The sequence below is a fragment of the Cynocephalus volans genome, chromosome 3 (genome assembly GCF_027409185.1).
Source record: "Cynocephalus volans isolate mCynVol1 chromosome 3, mCynVol1.pri, whole genome shotgun sequence".
In the NCBI taxonomy this organism is placed as follows: domain Eukaryota; kingdom Metazoa; phylum Chordata; class Mammalia; order Dermoptera; family Cynocephalidae; genus Cynocephalus; species Cynocephalus volans.
In genome coordinates this window covers 168,382,929-168,399,404 of record NC_084462.1, presented here as the reverse complement: position 1 = coordinate 168,399,404, position 16,476 = coordinate 168,382,929, and the positions used below count along the sequence as shown (strand labels likewise).

The 16,476-nt window shown below is 38.2% G+C and overlaps 1 protein-coding gene across 1 annotated transcript in view; it reads left to right on the top strand.

Annotated features, from left to right (window-relative positions):
* Positions 1 to 7,754, top strand: part of PTPN21 (protein tyrosine phosphatase non-receptor type 21) — a 71,247-nt gene extending 63,493 nt beyond the window's left edge. The window contains exons 14-19 of the mRNA XM_063089630.1: positions 172 to 309; positions 1,217 to 1,438; positions 3,495 to 3,623; positions 3,807 to 4,041; positions 4,465 to 4,625; positions 5,301 to 7,754. Coding sequence (XP_062945700.1) covers positions 172 to 309; positions 1,217 to 1,438; positions 3,495 to 3,623; positions 3,807 to 4,041; positions 4,465 to 4,625; positions 5,301 to 5,429 — 1,014 coding nt within the window. The 3' untranslated portion in view covers positions 5,430 to 7,754. The remainder of the gene's footprint in view (positions 1 to 171; positions 310 to 1,216; positions 1,439 to 3,494; positions 3,624 to 3,806; positions 4,042 to 4,464; positions 4,626 to 5,300) is intronic.
* Positions 7,755 to 16,476: the final 8,722 nt, after the last annotated feature.

Here is a 16,476-nt window from a genome sequence, read left to right as displayed (position 1 = left end):
ATCCTCCTGTTTGTTAAACAAATGATGTGTGTAGGAATGTAATCTCTCCTATGGTTGTTGGTGAAGGAGAACGCTCCCTCTGTTTGTTTCCAGTCTTCAGTCCACTGAAATTTCTTTTCAGAGGGGTTGTATTTGTGTATATTTCATATATACATATAAATATTTTTACAGGGAATGAAAAAGACTCGAGTAGATGCCAAAAAAATTGGTCCTCTTAAATTGGCTGCTCTAAACGGACTCTCCCTATCTCGACTGCCTCTGCCTGATGAAGGCAAGGAAGTGCCTACCAGAGCAACGAATGACGAAAGGGTATGTATGTGCAGAACACACGGGGCTCTGTGCCTTCTCTGGGACAATACTACAAAAATGCCTTCATGGGATGTTAGTGAATTTTCTAATAGAATTTAATAACCATAAGTGAATGTTAAGGAATTTTATAATCCAGGCCTCAAAACTGGAACAAATGTGTAGCTAATGTCTTAGATAATTTCAGGCTTCAATGTTGATTAATTTTTTGTTTCCAAATTTTCTTTACCTTCTTCCAGCCATTTGGGGCCGTCTTGATTTCTGATGGTCTTAAAGTAAGAAGAAATCTACAAATGTATATGGGTATACATAGGAAAGAAAGCAGACATTGATTGCTTTCATTATATTGAGAGTTTATCTTGAGAGTAAATAGTTACTAAAGTTTTCTAAACTTCCTTTGTGGCTAAGATGTATTTTCTATGAGGTTTTATTATATCAAAATGAGAAAGGCATGAATTTGTTTACAAATGGATCCTGGGGGTAGTTGCCAGTATTTACTACTACTTTCAGTATATTATATATCTAATTTTATAAAATTGAAGCATTTATTCTCAGATGTTGGAACTGGTTATCCTTCTCTAGGATTTACTGTACTCCAGGGCAGTTCTGTTTTTTAAGGGTTACAAAACTGACCGTAGATTTTAAGAAAATGAATTCAACAAATTGCTTTAGGCCAATTGTTAACTTTAAACAGAATTTTGCTTTATATTTCTCACTGATAAGTTTATGTGTTTTGTTCTTTTAATTCTATTGTTATGGCTTGTTAAAATTTTAACTTTGGTTTCACCCAGAATTTTTGGTATTAGATAATTCTAGACTCGAAGCTGAAAACAAGATTTTGAACGTACAATCAAAATGCAGCTGTGACATGTGACTATATTTATATTATTCCACATATTCTATTTTACAGTGTAAAATTCTGGAGCAACGGTTAGAACAGGGGATGGTATTCACAGAATATGAAAGAATTCTTAAAAGACGGCTAGTTGATGGCGAGTGCTCAATAGCAAGACTCCCTGAAAATGCGGAAAGAAATCGGTTCCAAGATGTCCTTCCCTATGATGATGCTAGAGTGGAGCTGGTCCCAACTAAAGAAAACAATACTGGTTACATCAATGCATCACATATTAAGGTGAGAGGAATGTATAGAGTAATAGCAGCACATGCAGTTTTGAGTTAGGTTGCAAGAGTGTTAAGAATTGTATTCATGTCTGTATTCTAAAAACACCCCCGTTTTGAATCATTGTGACATACTATGTTATAAGTTGGGAAATCCACACAACAGTGCTAGATACAAAGCCTTTATCAGACAGTGCCAAAGTCATGTCTACTCTCCCCACTGCTCCCAACATTGTTACTAGGACTCAGGGAGCACTTCTTTGCCTGGCTTTAGAACTTTGTCTTTCTATATCTGAAGACGTCTAACTCATAAATTCTCCCCAAAGCCTGGCTGGTTAGCTCAGTTGGTTAGAGTGCTGATGACACCAAGGTCAAGGGTTTGGATCCCCATACTGGCCAGCTGCCAAAAGGAAAAAAACTAATTAATTCTCTCAGAAGCCACTGAATTGCTAGATGTTTCTTATCACATACTTACATGCATTTTTATGTAATGAAAATGACTGGGCTTTTTGATGCTATTCACCAAAGCTTTTGCTTATGAAGGCGCCATGTGTTCTCTTTGCATATCTTTGTAATCATTTTTAAATATCATTTTGTTCTTCAAAGAAGCACTTTTTTCCTGGAAACAGTATAATGTGGTTTAACTGGGTTAATGTTACACCCATTAAAATGGAGAAAGTGATGATTCACAACAGGTGGTTCAATAAAGCCAGATATTCATGCTGGCTAGATTCAATTCATTATCCTAGGAAGGAGAAATCTCATAGTGAGTGAATGAGTAAGTATCTGTGATTAGGTGTTGTTTTTCTTCCCTTCCACATTTTCTTTAGTTGAGCAGTCTGACACCTGAGGCTTTCTGAAGACCTGGCAGTCTGCCTATGAATGCTAGTACCCCTAATGGTTTTGGGGAATCTAGGCATGTAGTATTTTTTTTAAAAAAACATGGATATAATTTATTTAAAAACCAAGTATTTTTTTGGTCTCTTATGACTGGATGGATAAGAATTGAATGACACTGTATTGCAAAATCTTTGGTGGCAACCTGAAGAAGAGTGGAAAGAGTGTGAGTTTCAGAATTGGGTTGGTCTGGGGTCTGACTCCTAGATCTACTACTCACCCATTGTGGGACCTCATTTTACATATTTTTAAATAAGGAAATGACGATATCTACCCCATAGGTTTCCCATTAGGCCCTGCCTCCCTAGTGATTGTTTGCTCTTATAACCTGGTATCCACCCACAGTGCCTGCCACCAAGTGGGTGCTCAGTGAGGGATTGTGGAGCTGTGACTGGGGGGCTGGTAGCTTTAAATGAGAGCATATGTGGAACAAGGCTTGCTTGGCACAGGGTTTTTACACTTAGTGTGCCCTCATGCAACAGTTATTGTCATCACTAAATATGGTGCAACAGAGATTTAACCCAGGCATCCTGACTACAAATCCAGTAATTACTCTGTTATATTAGACTGTTCTCAAGGACATTAAATCCTAAGTGGAAACAATGTTATTATGGAGAATAATCTTGACTCAGAAGTTCAGAGGTAAGACTACCTTAAGTAGGAAGATATTTTTTTCTCTAGAAATCTGACATTTAATTTAGGTTTTGGTGTAATTGCTAATACTTTTTCCAACATGTTTAATTCTTCACAGCGGGAAATTGTATTTGAAATTTGGGGGAGTACTATGATGCTGACATTACTGTTGACAATAATAATAATAAGTAGCAATAATAGCTACTTATTGAGTACTTACTATATGCTAGGAGCCATATATATTGACTCAATTGTCACAACAGCCCTGTGAAGGTAGGCAGTATTTTTATTTAAGATGAGAACTGAGATTCAGAGAGTTTAAGCATATTGCCCCAAGTCACATAGATATTATGTGAATTCACAGAATATACATTTACAAAGAGGCCAGTAATGGAAACTGTATTGACAAGGGAACAGATCAAGATATAAGCCTTTCCTTATTGCACTGAATAATTTACTTTTTTTTAGTACTACTATGAATATATACATACATACATTGTACACACAAACTAATTTTTTTTAACCTTTACTAATTTCAGGTCTCTGTCAGTGGAATTGAATGGGATTATATTGCCACACAGGGACCATTACAAAATACCTGTCAGGATTTTTGGCAGATGGTATGGGAACAGGGAATTGCAATTATAGCAATGGTGACAGCAGAAGAGGTAAGTACTCATTTCCCTTAATTGATTTTCTCAGCCTCCGAGGAATGGTTAATCATGTAGAGTCCTGACCTTTAGAGAAAAAGGCAGAGTAAGATTGCAGTTCTGAATTTCACACGTGCGGTCTCTATGAAAGGACATTTGTAGCTGGGTCTTGTGTTGTTTAGTTGTATTTGTCTTTAACAGGAGGGTGGAAGGGAGAAGAGCTTCAGGTATTGGCCACGACTTGGTTCCAGGCACAACACTGTCACCTATGGAAGGTTTAAGATCACAACCCGGTTTCGCACAGACTCTGGGTGCTTTGCCACCACAGGCTTGAAGATGAAGCACCTGCTCACGGGGCAGGAAAGGACAGTGTGGCATCTCCAGTACACAGACTGGCCCGAGCATGGCTGTCCAGAAGACCTCAAAGGATTTTTGTGTAAGTGTCTTTGTTCCCAGGACAGCCTCCTCTGGAGCTGTTATTCAGAGAGAAAGCCTTACGTTTCTGAAATATTCCCTTTATGTTGTCTTATATGAGCTTTGTACTTGCTTTAAAATAAAGAATGTAAGTGTTTTGGGGAAGCTTAACAGAAGAAGTTTTTAAAGTATAATTTGGTAGCAAGTAGAATGCATAACGGGCTCTCAGAAAGCATCTCCGTCACTTCATTTGTAGGTGGTAAAGTGGAAGCTCAGGTTAGAGCTGTCACTAACAACACACTGTCAGTGGTTGGGATTAGTTAGTTGGCACACAGTGCTATTTATCTGCAGTCCCCTCAGTCAGTGGCGATAATATGAAAATGGAGTTGTTGATTTGACATGCCTTAATCCCTGAGTATTTTTCTATTTCATTGATTTTTCACAGCATACCTTGAAGAGATCCAGTCTGTTCGACGCCATACAAATAGTACAAGTGAACCAAAAAGCCCCAACCCTCCATTGTTGGTCCATTGCAGTGCTGGAGTAGGAAGGACTGGCGTCGTTATTTTGTCAGAGATCATGATTGCCTGTCTGGAACACAATGAGGTGATAACCTTTATGCTAAGCATGACCTTTTTTGTGTGTTGGGGTCAGAGTAATGGGCTAGGAATAAGGATGGGGAACAGAGGGACATAGTGACCTAACAGCTCTTTTGGAACACATTTCCTTAGACTCTGGTGGCCTCAAGATATTAACTGTTCCCTGCAAAAAGCTGTGTCTCCTTGGAGATTCTCAGTACCTCTTAGCATATTAAAGACTATGAGAAGTCATACAATAAATAAAGCTCTTTAATTTTGTTTTATACAGTGTTTTTCAAATTTGATCTCAAAACCCTTTTTCCTGGAACACCTGTGAACCTTTCAAGGATGATTAGTGCTGGCCAGAGCCCTGTGTGGGAAATGTTGAGCTAGATACTGATAGCACTTAGAACATTGTGTTTTTGTTGAGTCTTGGTATTGCGTGAGATACAGTAATTTATGTCCAACCAGACCAAGTCAGTGAGCTACACCGAGGGAATGTTGAAGAAGCAGATTGCATGGACATTCTATTCATAGTTGAAACTAATTAGAAATAGGTGATCATGGGTTATTTATAGAAGATGCTGAGTAGAAAAGAGACTGTCCATTTCCTACCCAGATTGCTGCTAGGGTGCCAGCTGACCCCCATCCTTTCTTTCCCCAGGAGAATGCATGACCTTCATCACCATTTCTCTCACCTTAGGTATTGGACATCCCCAGAGTGCTGGACATGCTGAGGCAGCAGAGAATGATGCTGGTGCAGACCCTCTGCCAGTACACGTTTGTGTACAGAGTTCTCATTCAGTTCCTGAAAAGCTCCAGGCTCATCTAAACTCCCACAGCCACTCATGGGGACCGAATCATGTGAAGCGTTTACAGCTAAAAAGAAGGGCTTGCCTAACTCATACGATACATCAGGACATAAATGGTGCAGTAAGAATGGCTGCGCACTGCAGGAAATATGCAAAGCACAAGGCTGAAGAGGGGGATTTCCAGCCTGGGCAAGGTGCTGAAGGAGGACTTGGTTTTGAGGGCATTGCCCTGCTCTGCTCTGTCCAATTTGCAGTACTTGCACACATTTTGGAGATTGTATTTTCTAAACAATTCTCTATTTTATGGAAGCTATGCTGGGCAATTCTGGCAATCATTAAGGAGTATAGATTTCCATCTTAAACTAGTTTTTGATAATGGAATTTTATTTTATGTCTAAAGTATTTAGGGGTTTTCTTAGTGAGAAACTGAATTTTCCGTGGGGATGATCCACAGATGTGAGTGGTTTCTGTATAACGCTGTATTTAAAACCATATTATTATCTTTCATTATCTTAAAAAACCTTGGGTACTTAACAGTTTAATCACCAAATCCAGAACTGTAAGGAGAATCTAAAAGTGTTATTTTGACACTTTATAGTGTTATAGAAAGCATTTTTATATTCAGAAAACTTTTTATCCTACAGATTCTATATATTTGTACCTTCTATATTTTCCAAACAAGAGCCCAACTCATTAAGATGTTGAAATGAGTTAGCTAATGTAAAGGAAAGTTGGGAGTGAAGGCACATTATTTAAAATGTAAGAGGTTAATTAGACTCATATTTTTTCAGTATTATTCGTAAAGCTAAATGAGTTTGATTTTATTGGTTGAAAAGGAAGTGAAAAGCAATTGAAAAGGATGGCTTTAAGCACTTTCTTGTTAAATACAAATTTTAATATATGTGTTGCTTCATGGATGAGACAATAAGAATGGACATTGCTTTAGAAGAAGTGGTTTGGAAGAGAGAAGGATTAAGAGTACGTAAGATGACCAGGACATGAGTAAGTGGAGCGTGACAGCAGGATGCTTTCGTCCCTACAGAAATGCAGTATTATCTATACTCAGTGTGAGGTGCTGGGGTGGAGAGTAGGGGCTTGGGAGTACGGAGGCCAACCTCACAGAGCTATCCCTGGGGAATTCAAGGCCTGTCACTGTCAGTGACTTAGTCTGTTTCCTTAGAGTTCTTTCCCCTAAACCTGTATTCTTGTCACACATAAATTCAGGTTTATAGTATCATTAAAAGGAGCCTTGAAGAAGCTTTATTTTCCGTTGGTTGAAAGAAGGGAACAGTTAATAATAGTTTTGACCACTTCTTCCAAACCCACAGTCCAGACTTGTAGGGCCACCAGAGATTACTGTGGTATTCAATAGGTACTTGAATTTGAGCTCCCTCATCTCCTAACTTCACCTCTGGGGTCAATGTTAGCTACTTAGTCCTCCCTCCCCCATCCCGTTTAGACCCATCCCACTGGACAGAGCCTGGCTGAGTCAAAGGGGGAGAGTGTCGTTTTTGGCCCAGGCTGAGATGGCCTTGTCACAGTTACCGTTGAGTAGGTAAGGACTTATTGGTGCATTTAGCTGAGGGGCCATGTCCTTTTTCCTTCTTCTGAGGCTGTTTCCTGACAAAATGTCAAATCTAGGGCTATTTCCCCAAGTTAAAGTATTCTAGACCTCATTCTAATTCCTATGTCACTCCTAAAGCAGTTTAACTCACTTTTGTGAACACTAACGTGTGCTGTCAGCCATGAGACAGGATTTTCATATACACAGGGTACACCAGCCTAACTCTGATTCACCCAGAAACCAACCACGTAAGAGAAAAATTCAGAAGACATTAATGAAAGTGAATATTGAAAGTGGGCACACACCTCACTTAGGAACGAAATATTAATTTTAAATCTAAAATTGTTTTAAAAGTCCAGCTTAAAGAACAACAGATTCTAGTGAAAATATTCAGAAAGAGCTCCCCACAAATATGGAATATGAGTTTTTTATGGTAATGTGTCCCAGCTCCACACTATATAAAGGACAGGAATTTTTCTAATGCCTTTTTTTCTTCCAATGGTACATTTTTAAAAAATGCTTTTCTATTAGGTTTAAACATTTTGAAATGTCCCATTAACAATTTTGTAAAACAAAAATCTAAAGAGTAATATATGGTATATTTGTGTTCCTGTTGTAATATTTTGATGATTAAATTTCTTACGAGGGGAAAATTACACTGTTTAAATATGTCACTCATAAAATGTCGCATGTTTGACATTGCTTCTAAGAGCCATGTAATTTTAAACTTTAATTGTGGTTAGTGAATATGAAAGGATTTCTGAATAAAAAATAATCTACATTACTGGACTGTGAAATAATGTTATTTTCAAGAGCAAATGTAGAACATCAAGGTTTCATAGGTTTACCATGTCTGAATTGAGGACGTTACTGTCTGCCAAACTTAAACAATGCTTCATGTATCCTAGTGTCTTTTTATTCCTTGATATTATTAATATCATAATTACCAAAATGTACATTTCCACAAAATAGGTTATAAACTAGTGTTTTCCAATGACCATCTGGTATCAGTTTTCCTGATTAGTGGGTCTTTTGATGGAGTATTCTAGTTGACAGTTTTGAGCAAAAAAAGTGCTCATTTTAGAAAATCGTTTGGAATGTTAATTGCAGTATTATTTATTATTTTCTTCTGGAACACCTACTGTGAAGCATTCAGAAAGCCCTAGAATTTAGTCTTTAAAACCCTTTGGCAGGATTAATAACAGAAGCTGGACCTATGCTTCCTTAGAAACTTCCAAGAAGAGCAATGTCCAGCCAGAAATAGGAGGAAGGGAGAGTGTCTTGGGGTAAGACTGAGCAATAACAGCATGGCATACCAGCTTTTCTGTGAAGCTTTCATCACCAGAAGAAAACAGTCATTTCAAATGGGTTGATATGTTAATGTTCATAATATTAAGATTTTAAATGTATGTAATGTACAACTATATAAAATAAACAAGGTTAGCTGCAGTGTATCAAGAGCAGGTTTATTTGAGATTTGCATGAACAAATGGAAACAGGAATTATTTTTTATTATAAATCATTTTAAAAGTTAGACTTTTTAAAGAAACTCTTTTGGATAAAAATTTAGGGGAATTTGCTTCCCAGCAAGATTTCATGCATAACAGGGTAAAACTATCCCTTTCCAGTTTAAAGTTCAGTAAAAAATAAATAAAAAGTAAATTTGCAGGAGGCTCTTTTTTGAGCTGAGGGATAGACATTTCAAAAGCAGAGGAATAGCTACATTAAGAATTTGCCTGGGAAAACATTTCTAAAAAGAACACAAGTTTTTCAAATTCCTGTAGACAAGGGCTCCATTTACCCTACTTTCTACAATTACTTCCAGAAAAATGAAAGATCAGAAAGTCAGGTGTAAAGTTTGTGTGTTTTGGGGGTGGGTGGATAGAGAGGATTTTAGGAAACATTTGATGGGGTCTTTGGATTGTTAAAGTGGTGTAGTTTTCTATGTATATCAGGCAGTTCCCAAATAAAAAATATGCTCTAAAAGTTCACCTGTACGTTGAATTGAGATACAGTAACATGTACCCTTGAGCAATACTCCATGGGTATTAACTTCAGTTTGCCTCCCCCCCCAGCCCCCCCACAACTTATTCAAACCATAGGAGGCCTGAAAGGTAAGCCATGGTGCTGAACCAAATCACTATACTCTGTACTACAAGAAAATATGTGTAATTTCTCTCCTCACTGCACCCTGGTGGTGAGATCAGAGCATGAATTCTCCCTGCTTCTGCCAGGCAGTGGTGACTGAGACTCAGAGTCATGGGTTAGTGTTTTCCGGGAAGACTTCACTCAGAGAAGTGAATATCCCATCACTTATTGCAGAAACATGAGTGGTGCGTGGGTAAGGAACAGAATGGGACTTATGACGAGGCGAGCAGAGATGCTGCCAGTGAAACTGGCTGTGAGGTGGGGCAGGGGGTGAAGGAGGGTGAAATGGCAAAACATTCTCCTACTTTCTTGTTGCCACTTACATGTATCCTCCCTAGTATTATAACTGGCTTGAAATGGTAAGTAAGGGATGGGCCGAGAAGGAAAGTTAAAGTCTTAACACCCAGCTGAGGCAGAAGCAGTTCCAAGGCAAATGTTGCTATGTAAAGGGTATCTCTAGGGTATCTCTTTACACATACATGTAAAGGTAAGGTCTGCCTGCATGTCATATTTCCAAAAGTGTTTAAATTACCCACGTGTACATGAAAAATTAAATATACTTAATTTTCAAAAATCTAAAATCTAAACCTTTTTCAATATTTTGATGGGGTAAGAAAGGGATTGTAACCGTATACTTTAAAGTTATGCTTTGCTATTGTAAATACACATGACAAGAAAGGAATAACTGTGCTTGCACTTCTAACTATAGAACTTGTAACAGTATGGCTGACAGACTGTTCCACATTTCTGAAAACTACTAACTAGCCATATACATGTTTTGATCATTACTTCTTAACTTTCGCTAAATGACTTTGCAGTGTGTCAGATAAAAGAACCTTTTAAAATCTCTAGAATCCCATGGCTTTAAAGCTACAATGAGGTGTAGCTGATTTCAGTAGCATGATTTCAGTGTAATAAGTCTTTAATTTTAACTGAACCAGTAAACTGTGAAAAGACTACCTGCTTTATTTTAGCTGTCGAACATGAATAGTGTTGACATTTAAGTGTGCATGTGTATTTTAAATTTGCACTCTAAAAACCTGGTGAACAAACATGTACAGTATTCATTCTTAGGAGCAGATCTACACTGCCAAAGAAATTCAGAAGGTTGGATTATGGTCTGGGTTAGCCAGAATATGGATGTGTCAGGACTCAATTTGGGGGGGATAGGTTGATGAGACCAGTGCATATAGTTAATAATAACTGGCTTTCCATTTCCATCTGCTCATTCATCAGCTGAGAAAAGCTGAACAAATGAATAGGGAATATAACATTCATTTTTCTTAAGATACAAATACTACAGGTCAGGCTGCTACCATATGCTAAAAGACTGTCCAAATTTTTTTATTTTGGAAGTTTATTTGAAATCACTCAAAATTAATGGACCATTGAATGAGGCAAATCTTTTCCTTCTTATAGTATTACTGAGAAGTAATTTAATCTTAGAGTTAAGTGTCCTTAAAAGGTTTTGGTAAGATTTTGTATTTTTACTGGAATAATACCAGTGCAACACTGGTTCAGTCCAACAAATAGCCTGAAAAAAGTGAATATTCTCCAGAGGTGAAAAATTTCTTTCTAGAACTGATTTAATAAAAACAAGATTAAGAGTAATAAAAAACCATTAAGCCCATGTGAATTAAAAAAAGGTAAAAAGTGTAAGAAAAAAAAATACTATAAATTGCAACCACTTTTATATTGGTAGAACTCTAATGGGTTTTATTTGCATAGTTTGGTTTTTGTGGCACGTTAGAGAAATTGAGGAAGTAGTTATTGTGTAGGCATGATTCTTAATGTTTTTGAAGTTTTTCTGTTAATATGATCAGTTTATACTCTATTAGATTTTTTACAACTTTATGTTAAAGGTAAGCAGCTTAATTTCTAGAATTAAGCTATTACATATTTATCAGTATATTCAATTTCTAAGCAACACATTGAAAATGAGAGAAAAATAAAAATATTTGTCAATGTATAAATCCTTTCAAAAAACTCAGATATACAGTCAAACCTTACCAGATTGATTAGCACTGGGCTGATATATTTTTGCTTTTTAGTGTATTCTCAAGTAATTTTTTATGTTAAAATATAAAACGTAGATTTTTATCATGCAAATGTTAAGGTGTTACATAGTAACTAAATATTTTCTATGAAGCCACCACAATGTTTTAATCTACTGTATTTAAATTAATACAGGGAAATACAAATATTCATAACAGAGCCCTTAAGTTCAGAGGAAGGATTACACTGTAACAAATCAAATTTGTTGTATATTTCTCTGTTATATTATCTAATTAAAAAGTGAAGGAATACAAACACTACTCATAGTAAATTTAGCAAAGCACAGTTTAACATTATCTTAATAGCAAGTCTATTTAAATAAAAATTCCAACAGAGGTTAATATGATTTAACATGCCTAACAAACCTAAAACCAAAATTTGGAGAAAATTCACACAAAAATACATTTTCTTAGAAAGTTGCCCTGTAATTCAAACAACGCACTGGGAATTCTACCTCTTCAAAATGGTAGTATGAATAGTTGTCTAGTATTTTCTAGTTTAAAAAGCAGTTTTTTGGGCCGAGCCCGTGGCGCACTTGGTAAAAAGCAGTTTTTGGTGCTTCTGTCTGATGATCAATAATGTAAAAATGTATGATCAAAAGAGTTTAATTCTTCTAAACTGTTATTGGTTTGTAAGTGTGTACATTTTATGGGCAAAAAAGCTTGAATGGTTGAATGTAATATATGTGAAATACAGTATAGTCTTTCTACCATGAAAATATTCAAAGCAAGATATTATTTGTGGCATGAATAGTGCAATTAAAGCTATTTTGCCTCTATTTTTTTTTCACTGTAGATCTTATGGCATAGAGGCATATAATTAGTCCTATTTTCCCAATGGATTATTTTTAATAATGTACTAGACAAGAGAGGTTTTAGTAGTTGCCAATCTGTCATCACACATCTCCACAGTAATCAATCACTTAAGATAATGCATCTTGCCAAAATTCATTAACCAGGATATTTGTGAGCCAGTTAATATGCTTGAAGAATAAATGTTTGGTGTTCTTCCCAACAATACCAGCTTCGCAGTAGGTTGGCAGAGTTCCTCATGTGGCCATCCCTGTGGCAGAACTTACTGTTTGTTGAGTGCCCACTTCATTCATCTTTTAGTGGGGTTATTTCTGGACCAGCAGAAGCATCTGGAATCTTGATAGAAATGCAAATTCCGGAGGCTCCCCCGTAGCATCTGAAAATGCTGAATCAGAAGATATTGGGATGGGGCCCAGAAATCTGCCTTAAATTCTCGAGGCGTTTCTGATGTATATTAAAGTTTGAGAACCAGAGCCACTGCTTCAATTAAAAAGCCATAGATGTTCACTATAGATCCCAATTTGGGATTTATTACATAACCAAACTACATGTAATAGGCACTAAAGTTTATTTAGGCAATTTTTATTGGGTGAATGATATTTACAGTAGGCTGAATAATGGCTCCCCAAAGATGATCACAACCTAATCCCCTGAAGTTGTGAATGTGATCTTACGTGGCAAAAGGGACTTTACATATAGGACCAAATTAAGGATCTTGAGAGGGAAGGTTATACTGGATACCCAGGTGGGCCCCAAAGGGTCTTTATGAGAGAGAGATTTGAAGATGCTGTACAACTGGCCTGGAAGATAGAGGAAGAAGCCACAAGTGAAGGAATGCAGGCAGCCTCTAGAAGCTGGAAAAGGCAAGGAAATATTCTCCCGTAGAGCCTCCAGGAGGACTGCAGCCCCGAGTCCTTTATTTTAGGGCTTCTGACTTCCAGAACTGTAAGATAATAAATGCGTGGGGGGATTTTTTTGTTTTTTTTCGCCATGTTTGTAGTAACTTGTTACAGCAGCAACAGGAAACTAATACTATTCTCCCTCTCAGAAGAAACTTGAAGGTCAACTCACCTGTTTTAAGGATCTTGGAAGAACCAGGTGAATATGGAAGTCACATCCAGGACTGCTAGGTGGTTTTGCCTCAAAACTCAAACGTTTGCACAAAACAGAATTCCCAAGACAAAAAGTTTGGCCTTGGAGCAAAACTTTCCTTACCCCAACCAAAAGTATCTTCTTCCTGGTCTTTGAATTAAGCATATAGATTTATTCCTTTAGGATATGCCATTCATTGTTGGTTCCATCTGGCTGCTTTTAAAAGGTCTGAGGAAAGTGACTTGTTAGGGTGGCATCATCTATCATTGAACTGTGAATCAATGTAGCAGATTGCTTTCCAGTACTACACCAGCGTATGAAGGAAAAATAGGTGTTTCTACCTCTAGGTGTAAATTATTTCAATTTTCATTTCTACAAACTTTAAGAATTAAGCTAAAACTAACTTTGGCATATTAAAGCAAAAAAAAAAAAAAAAAAATCTTGGGATCATGTAAGTCCAAGCTCTTTAAAACCAAGGCCCAGTATAAACTAATTCATTGGCAACCATACAGCTAATTAGTTCACTTGGCAAATTATAGTCTTGCCCCATAAAAGCTGTTCTGATATTTTCACTGGCTTCACTGAGGAAAAAAAGATATGACTTTTAAAGTAAGCCTTCTAAGGAAGATGCTAATTTATATTTTGAACCATTTAAAATGTTAGCAAATGAGGTAATTTTCATTTAGCAGTAATTTGCTACATTCTCCTTTCTACGCTGTGGAGTTTGCGCTTTCTGAGTGTAAAGTCAAGAGGAAATGTCCCTATAACTTTGTGTGTAGCTAAACCTCCTTCATCTAAAACTGTCTTCCTCCAGGAACAAATGCATTCATTGTCAAGCAGACAATAACCTGGGGATCTCCAAAGAGAAATAGGTCCTTCCTCTCGAGAAGCTTACAGTCTAGAGTGGAGACAGATTGGGTAAATAAAAGATATTATAATTCTTACTGTAGACAGTAAAGATTTGATTCTAGATCCAAGAGCTAGGGTGGGAGGGGACAAATGGGACCATCACTTAAGGTTTCACAGGTATTACTTTAAATATGGGCTATAAATGAAGGCTCAAAAGTGCAGCAGAGGGAAAATGACATTCTGAGCAGATAGCAAGTGCAAAGCCATGGAGAGAGAGGACTTGTGTGTATTTGGGAACAAGCAATTAGGTGTGACAGACATTTAGGATGCTTTGGAGAGATGGCAAGAGATGAACAGAGAAGGAAAACATGACTTTATAAGAAATGCCAAGGGGCCTGGACTTTATCTTGTTAGCTAGAAGTGGAAACAAAGGTGTTTAAAGAAGGGAGTGGCATGATCTGTTTTACAATAATCATGGCAGCCTGTATTTAATTTTCATACAACCCATTTAATTCTAAACCCTGCAATGAAGACTCCATAATTACTCCTGCCCAAGAGATGAGAAAGCACAAAGAGGCTAAAAAACCCAGCTCAAGATCATGGCTCATAAGGAATCAAACCCAGGCAATCTGGCTCAAAAGGCATACTCTGGAGAACAGCAGAAGGAAGATAGTTACTGAGAATGCCTTAAAAGACGGCAGCTCCAACCAAGGAAGGAAAATTGGGGCCAGGGCAGTGGTTCTGGAGGTAGTTACATGGGGGATGGGATGAGGAGTTTGTAGAAGAGCGAGGCTAGGACTGAAGGAAGGAGCCCTGGGGCTGAGGAAAGATGGATTTCAAGAAATCAACAGAGGGCTATAGGCTGATGGGTGAGGATACTCAGGCTGGGAGCCAAGAGTAACACTGAGGTTATTACAGGAGGCTTAAGAGGAGTGCAGGTTGGGAAAAGAAGGTGTTTCTAAGAGGGTTAGGGGAAGAATTCCAGAGGTAAGAGCTGAGGGGCAGGTGGGGCTGAGAGAGACCTGCAGCAGGGTGAGGTGAGTTGGGGCACTAGAAATTGGTGGAGTGGGTTGGGTACTCGGCCCCACCATACTATACTTTTCGGGTTTTTTTTTTTTTTTTTGGTCTTTTTCGTGACCGGCACTCAGCCAGTGAGTGCACTGGCCATTCCTATATAGGATCCGAACCCGCGGCGGGAGCGTCGCTGCGCTCCCAGCGCCGCACTCTCCCAAGTGCGCCACGGGCTCGGCCCCTTTTCAGGTTTTTGAATCCTGAGTCTGAATCCAGAACAGTGGTGGTGGTCAGCTTCCCACAAATGAGATGAACCTGTCATCCATATCCCACTAAAAGCCGACTCTCATTATCCTCAGCGTATGCACCACTCTTCGGAAATGCTGGTGTGGCCAAAGTATGAAAAAAGCCCGAGTTAAAGAGCAGGATACCTGGAGGCCATTGCTAAGTTCCTAGAATGCCTGGGTTATTACTACTGTTTCATCTTCTTATCCTCCACAGTGCCTAGACATGACACTTTATATAAAACAGACACTCAAATATTCGATTGTTATAAATAGTTGAAAAGACATAATTAGAGATTAATCTCCTGGCACAAATCTGAAGAGTAAGGATCCCATTCATGAACTACAACGGTAAGAGGAAGGTGTCAGACAGATTAGATGGAATGTTTGCACTCACGAGACAATATTTCAGGCAGCTGACAGCCTGTCCTAACTCACTGATACTGAGAAGGTCCTTGAGGTTTTACATATTGCAGGAAACCGAGAAAAAAGAAAGTAAAGATACTGTAGACAAAGCATAACGTTTCAAGGCCCACTCCAGATCATACAGCATTTCCTACTGCCTACAAAACTACTTATGTCTGAGTAAAATATGTTCCCCTGAAAAGCAACTTTAGAAATGGTGACCAACAGACCCTCGGGTGACCTCAATTATTCTCACCTTCTGGCATTCACACGCTTGTGTAATATTCCCACCCCTTAAGTGTGGGTGAGACCTGTGCCTTGCTTCCACCCAGAGGAACATGGCAAAGGTGATGGAAAGTCACTCCTATGATTATGTCACGTTACATGACTCCATCTTGCTAGTAGAGTCTCTCTGGTTCTCCTGCTAACCTTGAAGAATCAAGCAGCCATGTTGTGAGTGTCCTAAGGAGAGCTCAGCCAAGGGGCAGGGAACTGCAGACAGCCTCTGGCCACCGGCCAGCAAGAAAACGAAGCCCTCAGATCTATGGCTGCAAGAGAAAGAATTCTGCCAACAACCTGTAAAGAGTTTGGAAGTGGATTCTCCCGCAGTCAAACCTCTACATGAGACCACAGCCCCGACTGCCACCTTGACTATAGCCTTGTGAGACCCAAAGCAGAGGACCCAACTACGCTGTGCTCAGAGTCCTGATCCACAGAAACTGTGGGAGAAATAATACATGGGTGGTGTTTTAAGCTGCTAAATTTATAAGTTTTCAGTACAGAAAACTAACACAGAACTTTTAATATATATAAGAAAAAAAGAGAAAATATTGAGTTTACTGGCCAT